Source organism: Onychomys torridus, chromosome 7 (assembly GCF_903995425.1).
Source record: "Onychomys torridus chromosome 7, mOncTor1.1, whole genome shotgun sequence".
Taxonomy (NCBI): Eukaryota; Metazoa; Chordata; class Mammalia; order Rodentia; family Cricetidae; genus Onychomys; species Onychomys torridus.
In genome coordinates, this window is record NC_050449.1 from 38,767,903 (window position 1) to 38,777,740 (window position 9,838).

Genomic DNA, 9,838 nt, shown 5'->3' on the forward strand with positions numbered 1-9,838 from the left:
CCTCACATTGCTGTCTGCTATGAAGATCCTGGCTGAAGGGACTAGTCATTTGCAGCATCTGGACCAGTGGCCGCCGGGCACCTTTGTTCCTACCACCTCTGCTGTCTGCTGTCTTTGTGAGAGTGCATATGTGGTGTGTGTGTGTGTGTTTGTGTGCTTGTATCACACATGCCTGTGAGTGTGTGTGTGTGTGTGTGTGTGTGTCTGTGTGTCTGTGTGTCTGTGTGTCTGTGTGTGTGTGGTGTTACTATTCTTTCAAGTTCTTCCGAAAACAGGAAAACTTGACTCTTCCCAGAATCCCTGGCTGGAAATCTGGAGTTAAGATTGGGCACCAGGTGTGTTCCTAAGAGTCCATAAGCGGAGGTAGAGACAAATACGAGCCTGGGAGGGGCCTGGAAGATGGCAGCCGCTGTCATCGCTCTTCAGACTCGTAGACCAGCCCAGACTGGACAGACACCCAGCAGCCAGTGACACCGTTGCTGTGCTGGGACAGCAGCAAATTTTGTCAGAGTCTGGCTTCTCAGTGCCTGGACCATCTGTCCTCGGTGGAAAGCCGTTCCCATTGGTGTTGCGAGTGGCAGGTCCTCTAAGCCTCTTGTGGCTGCTGTGGATTCCAGAGCTGGGCTCTGCTGTGGCCGTCCATGTCTGCGTGATGTCTGTGACTCAGGCTTGCTGTACTTTTGGTCACAAGCTGTTGGGATGATTTTATTTTATTTTTATATTTAAGATATAGAAACCAATGTAATTTTTAGGAGTCTCCAAAAATCCTAGGGACCTTGGGAGGTTTTGCATGAACTCCAAGGGACTCATGGGAGTTGTACCTCTGTAGCATCTTGTGACATATTACCGGCTTCATGAAATTAGGTGAAGTGCCTCAGGGAAATCCTCAGGACAGACATCTCTAAGATGGTGTGGAGACTAGGGCCCTTTGAGATACTCAGGGAAGAAAATCCTCATTTGGACTGACAGATAAAGGCAATTCATGCTGCTCTGGCCTCCAAGAACTACAGCCAGACAGAACTGAAGATGTGTGCACGACCTCGCTTATCCTCCCAGGACCACTGGGAAAGTCTAGACACATCGCAAAGGGCTGAGCTGGGACTATGGAGTTTGTTTCTGGCTTCCTCCATCTTTCAGTTTTGTACTGACTCAAGAGTCCGTGAAGAGAAAACAAGAACTGTCCCCAGAACGGTTTTAACAGCCCTTCTGGAAGGCCCAAGTTGTCCCTAGTCCTGGTCTTCCTCCAGGCCTTTCTTCATGGTCACCCATTTCTCCTCAGCTCCCTTTACCTTCCTTGGCCCGATCAGACCTCTTGTGACACTGAGTCTCAGAGGCAAGTTCAAGGAGATGGGACGAGCTCAGGGAAGCTCAGATAAGCTGGAGGTAGCCAGAGGGATTGAGCAGCATTAGACAGGGCTGGAACATTAGAGAATATCTTCAGGGCTGGGAAGGGGAACAGCCTTCACGTCTGCACAACTTCCCAGCAATGAGCTCCAATAATAAAAGTGTGTGACATGAAGAAGTTGTTGGATGTTTCATTAATGACATCGGCAGAAAATCAAGGTGGCCTGCACTCTGCCCCGGTGCCCAGGCATCTCAGACGTGCTTCTTGTTGAGTGTCTCGCCTTTGGATGCTGTTTAGCCAATTCCACATCTGTTGGTTGACTCCTTCCCCAGTGATATCAGAGCTCAGTGATGCCAGGCACTCACGCTAAGTCCAGGCTATCCACAGAGTAGCACAGCACCTTGTGTGATGGAAGTGACGAGTAAGGGTGAATAGCATGCTTGGAACGTGGACATATGAGCCACCAGCCCCATCTACAGAGGTCAGCAAAGGCCTGGCTGAGGAGAAGAGATTTGACGTTTTAAAGAGTAGGTAAACATTCCTAAAGTAGACAAGGAGAGGGCACTCTAGGCCAGTCTTTCCCCCTCTTTCTCTGCCTTCTGCCTTTATTAGCTCAGCAAGAAGCATGCTCATAAAGTCCCAGTGATTATCTACTTCTTTACCAGAGGGCTGGGTGGGTGACCTTTGGCCTCTTCTGCAAGATAAATCCCTCCATGCTGCACCCTCACGTTTTCTAGCATTTACTTCATTAACCTTAACAGTTATGACTCCACTGATTGTCCAGCCCCACTACCACACATGTGCGCGTGTCTGTGGCCACAGCCAGCATTTTCTCAGACTATATGTGCCTGGCCTATGAGACTACTATTTAGTTTGTATCAGAGCCCAACAATCCCTCCTCTGACTCTTTTCTTGCTTTGTCTGCAGAGGAAGGTGGTGGGGGTGTGGGGGATGTGGTCACAGTATCATGACTCTAATGGTTCCTACGATTTCCATGGTTTAACTCAGTCAGAGTCTAGGTCTCATCCATTAACAGTCCCCTGAGAGTGTTCCATCAGCTGGAGGCTTTCTTTCCTGTGGGGCTTCTAGGACCTGTGTCTTACCATCAAGTGACTGTCATGGCCTTATTGTCTGCTTTTGGCCAAAAGGAAAACATTTAGATGACACACCCATTTCTTGAATGCCTGGCTCAGATGTGATACATGTGGGGCCAGGAATTATAGCCTTTGCCTCACACCCATAAGAGACGACAGCCAGGTATCTCTGTCCACCAGAAGAAGCTCAATATAACTCTAGAAGCCAAACCTGGGGTGGAGTAACAGGATTTTGGCCGCTCCTGTTCGTCTTTCTTCATATAACCAGCTCTTTCCAGGGTATGTCAGACTTTTCAAATTATAAGCTGAATTGGCAGGTAGGGAAGGGCATGGAAACAGTATAAGGAAAAAGTTGGACTGCAAAGGAAATGGAAAAAAAATGTCTTTTTTTTTATGCAAACAACAACTTTTATTCCGTAAATACCCAAGATGTCTACAGCGCCAGAGAGAACAAAGTATATGGGAGATATGATCCCTTCCTTCAAAAGTTTCTCTACAGCTTTTTAATTATAATTATTGTTATATTAATTGTACAAACTAATGGGTCTCATGGTGATATTTGCATACATGCATATACCCTTTAGTAAACTTCAATACATTTTTAAAACTTTAAATAAATCTCCATGCCTAAGTGTCTCTGTAAGTTCTACTTTGTTCAGTTAATCGGTACCATCATAAGGAATAATGCTAATATTTATTGAACCATGTTGTGCCTGCCATTTTATTTTATGAATTCACTTAACACAAGACCACTACGAAATAAAAATCATTCTCAGACTATGAAGGAGGAAACCAAGGCACTGGGGAATAAGTGATTTGACTGTGGCTTAACTGTAACTTATAAGGAACCTGCTAACCTGTACATTCTTACGAGAAAACTCTGAGTTCTTTCTCAAGACCCAGCCTGTTTTCAGGGAAGGCTACAGGGAAGTCTTGTATATGGGCTATATGTGAAGAAGAATCCAGCTTTCTCAGAATTTGTTTTGTTTTTCCATCTAAGAACTTTCGAGCCAGGCAAGGTAGCTTGGCTTATGCTTACAGTCTAAGGAAGCTGAGTCAGGGGGATCCTGCAGGTCTGGTATCACCAGTGGTTATAGGACAAGGCAGCCACTGATGCTTTGGCCTGGGAAAACCCTGCAGACCTGACATAATGTCACCTGCAGTGTTCTTGTTCGGAGAATCACAGAAAATAAATTTCTTTAACGCAAGACGTCTCTAAAGGCTAAAAATCTTACAGAAAGTGGGTAATGGGACTCCCAAACTAGTTCAGAATCTCTAGGGAGGTAGGCAGGGAAATGTAAGGGGCAAATACAGGAATACTATCCCAGGTTCCCAGATCCCAAACATCTCCACATAACAATCAAACCCTTTGGTTTTGCCACCTCTGTTGGCTGTTGAGATTCCATGGAATTTCTCTGGCATGCAAATGAAAAACCCCTTGAGCTGTTGGGAGCAGGGCAGGTAATGGCTCTGTGGAGAGGAGCCACTTCCCGCTTGGCTGGGGATCTGGCGGCCTCTGGGGTTTGATTAGATTCCCAGGGGCCATTGTTTCTCATAATTGCTCGCCTTTGTTCTGATGCAATTGGGAGAACATGAGGAGCTGCACATGCTCCTGGCAATGACAATGAGGAGGACAGGGACAATAATTCAGCATCTGCCTGTGACCGATGCCGTGCTGAGCACCTGACATCCATTATTCCTGTAAGCCTGCAGTTCCACAGGGCACACGTGGCAGCTACCCCCTACTCAGTAAACAAGGAGACAAAGGCTTGGCTAAGCAAAGTGCTCCCCACAACCACACGGCACTCAAGGGCCAAAGCTGGGCTTTGAATCCTGCCTGAGTCTGGACTGAATCTGGTTTGCCTGAACTCTGCACACGGCAGATTCCCAAAGCCAGGGGAAGCCTCTCCTACTTGTGACGTCAGTAGGGTCTGCCATCTGGCTCTGTGTATCTTTCTGGGATAGGAGGCGTGGATCAACTCCCCAGAGACAGCTGGGCACAACTCTTGGAGAGTCACATGACCAGAAGCTTAGACTTGGCAATTTCCAGAACCTTGGAGGAGGCCCCTCCCTCACCTGCAAATGGATGGTTTCCAGGAAGCTCTCTCAAGCCATGACAAAGCTGTCTTTCAGTACGCCTCCATGTCTCCTTGATCTGGGTCAACGACTTTAAAAGGCACATGCCATTCATTCCCTACCTCCTCTGCACTGGTCCACACTTCCTGTCATTTGGAAAAGCTGCAGCTCAGCCCAATAAGTAAACAACATCCTGATCTTACAGCACATCTGCCCAGAGAACCAGGAGGGACTTATACTAGATGATCGGTCCTGGAACATCCAGAAAGAAAGCTTTGTTAAAGAAGACCTCCCAGAATGGTGAAGACCTGACCCGATCTTTGATCCTTTCCAGTTCAGCTTCTTTGAGGAGGACGTGGAATGTGGATATCTCGGGATGCCTTCTCTGCCCAAGTCTGAGTCTCAGAGGTGGAGGCCACGCCTGTGCCTTGAGGGGCTCCTCCTATTTACACTGTTGTAGTAGGGAGGGGTTGGACCTGGAGTACCTGGAGGTGCAAATTCCGGCTCTGCCACTCACTTAGCTATGTGATCCTGGGCAAGCCAATCCCTCTGTTTCCTCATATGTATAGTGTGTGTGTGTGTGTGTGTATCTCCCACATGCTGTAAAATTAAATGGGATGGTAGACAAACAAGTGTCACAAAGAGATTATCCAGTTCCTTTGTCTCTGTATCGCTTCACCAAACAAACAAGAGAGGGCATGTGAACAAATCTTTAAGTTCTAGTAAATTTATCATTGCTCTGTGTAAACTTTCCCCTAGTTTTTGAGCCCTGGACTCATCTTTCAGGAGGGGACACTGTTACCTAGGGCAGATGGATAGCCAGCTGGTCATTTCTCTAAGCCACAAACCCCAAGTTGAGTTCATCTGCTCCCTTCCAGTTGCCTGTCCATGGAAGAATTCTCCTCTAGAACTCAGTATCTTGTCCCCAGTGGCCTCTGACTCTTCAGCAAATGGAGTTGGCCAGTTCAGAGTGGTGAGGGTCACATGTCCTCTTCTCTCCCCAGCCACCTGCCCATGCCCCATGACAATGATGAATGTCTGGGTTGTCATAGCCAGTAGAAACTTACAAGTTCCCATTTTACTGGGATCTCTGTGGGTTTTAACTGTTGAGCACACCCCTGCCCTTGACAAAATCAACTCAGCTATAAAATATCACCAACTCTCTCCCTTCCTTCTCTGGGCCTCTGGTTGACTTTTCTCAGTGGTCCATAAGCTCTGTGAGGGTGTTGCTGGGAGACCAAGCCAGGCTCTCTTCTCTTCTGTGGTACATGATTATATTGGCTATTTCTCTTCTCATGGTGGCAAAATACTCCACAGAGGCAGCAGAAGAGAGGAAGAGTGTATTCTGGTTCATGATTTTAGGGATTTCATTCCCTCCTTATGGAGAAGACACAGTGGACCAAGATCGCAGAGTGGCAGAGAAGACCAAATGTTCAGATATATGAGCCTGTGAGGGACATTTCATATAGCAGTGAGCTATACTCATGTTCAGTGCTCCAGGGTTCATATCATCTTTTTCCTGGGTTCCAAATGATTTCTATAGAGTTATCAGGAATTTGCTTCATATCACTAAGGTGCAAGAAATGTCACAAATGCACAAAATCTTAAATCAGATTAACCTGCCTGAGTTGCTGCAGCCTGACTGAACACTACCTATCTTCATGTTCTTCCCTCAGAGAGTAAAAGGTAGACTGTTTTCCAGGTTGGGTGTCTTCACGGATGTCACCCAGAAGAATGCCCAGGTGGAGGAAGCCTCCAAACTTGCCAGAACCTATCTATAGTCTCTGAAATCCCATACTCTGGTCAGACTCAGGCTGCTCTCTTCTGTCCAACCCCCAGCAGGCACTTCTCCAGGAGCCACACCAGCTTGCTTCTCTTAAGAGCTTTACACAAAAATGCATAATAAAAATCAAGATGAGCATAGATTTCAATAATTATGCTCAGGTTTTTATGCAAATAGAAGTTTTCATTACTCTGAAACAAATAACTGTAGGTAGAATTCTTGAATCATCTTGTTTTTGTTTTGTATGTATGGGTTTGTGTCTGTGTGTACATATAAGCATATGTGTGTATGTGCCAGAGGAGTCCAGAAGAGGGTGTTGAATCCCCTGGAACTGGAATTATAGGTGATTAGGAACTACCTGACTTGGGTGCTGGGAACCAAACTTCAATTCTCTGCAAGAATAGAGTGTGTTCTTAACTGCTGAGCCACCTCTCCAGCCCTTTCTGGGTCATCTTGTAGTTGCATCTTTAACAAAGAAACTTCTTATTTCTGTAATGTCTGTACTATTGTTAATTGCTACCTGTGATGTAAGAGTCTAAATTGTGCTGTATCCTCTCCAGCACTAGGTGATGTCAGCAATTTTTGAGTTATTCTAATAGATGTTTAACGCTATCCCTGATGTTTTGATTTGTGTTTTCCTGAAGACTAATAATACTGACAATCCTTTTTGTGTGTCTATTTGCTCTCTGTACATCATCTTTGGTGAAGTACTGCTTAATTTTCTTTTAAACATTTCTTTGGTTGCTTCTTATTGAATTTTGTGATGGTTAATCTTCACTGTTTACTTAGCCAGCTTTAGAACCACCATGGAAACACCTCTGGAGTGTTTGTGAGGATGTTTCCATGAAGGTTTAAAAGAGGATAGGAGATCCACTTACCCTGAATGTGCCTGGAACTCCAGTTGTACACATGAGAAAGCAAGCTGAGTATCAGTTCTCATCTTTCTCAGTTTCCTGGCTGCAGACATGTGAGCAGCTGCCTTACACTGCTGCCATGATGACTTCCTCACCATTGTAGACTGCATCCTCAGACTGTGCACCCTCAGACTGTGCACTCTCAGACTGTGAATCCTCAGACTGTGCATCCTCTGGCTGTAAATCCTCAGACTGTGCACTCTCAGACTGTGCATCCTCAGACTGTGCATCCTCAGGCTGTGCACTCTCAGACTGTGCATCCTCAGACTGTGCACTCTCAGACTGTGCACCCTCAGGCTGTGCATCCTCAGGCTGTGCATTCTCAGACTGTGCATCTTCAGGCTGTGCATCCTCAGACTGTGCATCCTCAGGCTGTACATCCTCAGACTGTAAATCCTCAAACTGTGCACTCTCAGACTGTGCACTCTCAGGCTGTGAATCCTCAGACTGTGCACTCTCAGACTGTAAATCCTCAGACTGTGCACTCTCAGACTGTAAATCCTCAGACTGTGCACACTCAGACTGTAAATCCTCAGACTGTGCACTCTCAGGCTGTGCATCCTCAGGCTGCGCATCCTCAGGCTGTGCATTCTCAGACTGTGCATCCTCAGGCTGTGCATCCTCAGACTGTACACTCTCAGGCTGTGCATCCTCAGGCTGTACATCCTCAGACTGTGCATCCTTAGGCTGTGCATCCTCAGGCTGTGCATCCTCAGGCTGTGCATCCTCAGACTGTGCATTCTCAGACTGTGCATCCTCAGGCTGTGCATCCTCAGACTGTGAGTCAATATAGAATTTTGTGTTCTTAACTTGTTTTTGTCAGGCATTTTGTCACAGAAATTAGAAAAGTAACCAATACAGATCTTCAGAGTGGTACACACACGCACACACACATACACACACACACACACACACACACACACACACACACACACACGGCAGGAGTCTTTTTTGGAAATATGCTCTGCAGATGCTTTCTCTGTATGACTTCCCTCAGTTTTTTAACTGTGTCTTTATCTAAACAAATTATTTTAACCTTGTGACTTCAATTTATTAACTTTGTCTTTTTGGATTGTGTTACAGCCAAGACTGCTACATCCAAGCTCATGAGGATGTCATTTGATTTTTTTTTTTAAATTTAGTGTTTTAAGTCTTACAATCAGGACAGTGACCTACTTTGATACTGTTTAGATATAGATTAAAGTTTGGTTTTGTTTGTTTGCAAATGAATGTCCAGGGTTCTCAGCATTCTGTGTTGAAAAATCTACACTTCTTCATCAATTGTCTTTGTACTTCATTGCTGTGGATATCGCTCTGTATAAATAAAATGCTGATTGGCCAGTAGCCAGGCAGGAAGTATAGGTGGAACAAGCAAAGAAGAGAATTCTGGAAACAGAAAGGCAGAGAGTCAGGAGACGCTGCCAGCCACCACCATGAGAAGATGTTAAGATACTGGTAAGCCACGAGCCACATGGCAACTTATAGATAATAGAAATGGGTTGATTTAAGATATAAGAACAGTTAGCAAGAAGCCTGCTATGACCATACAGTTTATAAGCAATATAAGTCTCTGTGTGTTTACTTGCTTGGGTCTGAACAGCTGCAGGACTGGTGGGTGAGGAGATTTGTCCTGACTGTGGGCCAGGCAGGACTGGAGGAAAACTCTAGCTACACTTCATCAATAACTAATTGAAAATATTAGTATGCATATATATGTACTACTCATTCTGTTCCATTGAGCTATATGTCTGTTATTATTATTATTGTTATTTTTTATTTTTATTTTTATTATTCAGTGCTAGGAGTGAAATCCCAGCATGCCAGTTACCTCAGGCATGCTAGGCACGTATTCCATTGCTGAGCTGTGCTGCCTCAGTCCTACAAGTCTATGCTTTAATCAGCACCTTACTGTGTTAATTACTGTATGATCCAAAGCTGAGTGAAGTGAATCCTCCATGTTCATATTTTTATACCATTTTTGCTTATGTTTGTTTATTTACAATCACAACATAAATTTTAGAATCAATTCATTTGTATTTATGGAGAATTCTGCTAGAATTTTGGTTAAGATTGTGTTAAATCTTTATATCATTTTAGAAAGAATCTGTCACTGATAATTGAATTTTCAATCAGTGAACATGGTATATTGCTATATTTATTTAGGTATTTTTTATTTCTTTCAAAAAGTGATTACAGATTCTGTAGTTTTCAGTATGCACATCCTCCATCTAGTTGGTTAGATTCTCAGCTAAGTATCCACATGCTAACAAAACATTTTTAGTATAATAACCACTAAAAAATTAAGAGAATTACTGAACGTTTTTGCAAAACTCTTTAATATACTTATCTTTTTGAAGATTTATTTTATTTGTTTTATTAATGTATGCCTGTGTAAGTGCCATATGTTCAGGTGACTAGAGCAAGATTCACAAGCGGTCATGAGCCACCCTCTATGGGTGCTGGGGCCCTCTGGAAGAATTATAAGCCCCCTCAATTGCTCGGCCATCTCTGCAAGCTTGTATGTACCTTAACAAAAGAAAACTGGATTCTAATACTTGCTTCTGTTCAATGTGTTGTGGTATATTATTTGGTTAACATACATGAAGAAAATTCAACTTCATAAAGA

The 9,838-nt window shown here is 44.5% G+C and overlaps 1 protein-coding gene across 1 annotated transcript; it reads right to left on the reverse strand.

The window, feature by feature from the left end:
* Positions 1-7,278: 7,278 nt before the first annotated feature.
* On the reverse strand, positions 7,279-9,049 carry LOC118587575 (submandibular gland secretory Glx-rich protein CA-like). Its single transcript, XM_036193605.1, has 2 exons — positions 9,041-9,049; positions 7,279-7,989 (listed from the first exon to the last, which is right to left on the reverse strand). Exons 1-2 carry the CDS (start codon positions 9,047-9,049, stop codon positions 7,279-7,281), a joined length of 720 nt encoding a protein of 239 aa, XP_036049498.1.
* Positions 9,050-9,838: the final 789 nt, after the last annotated feature.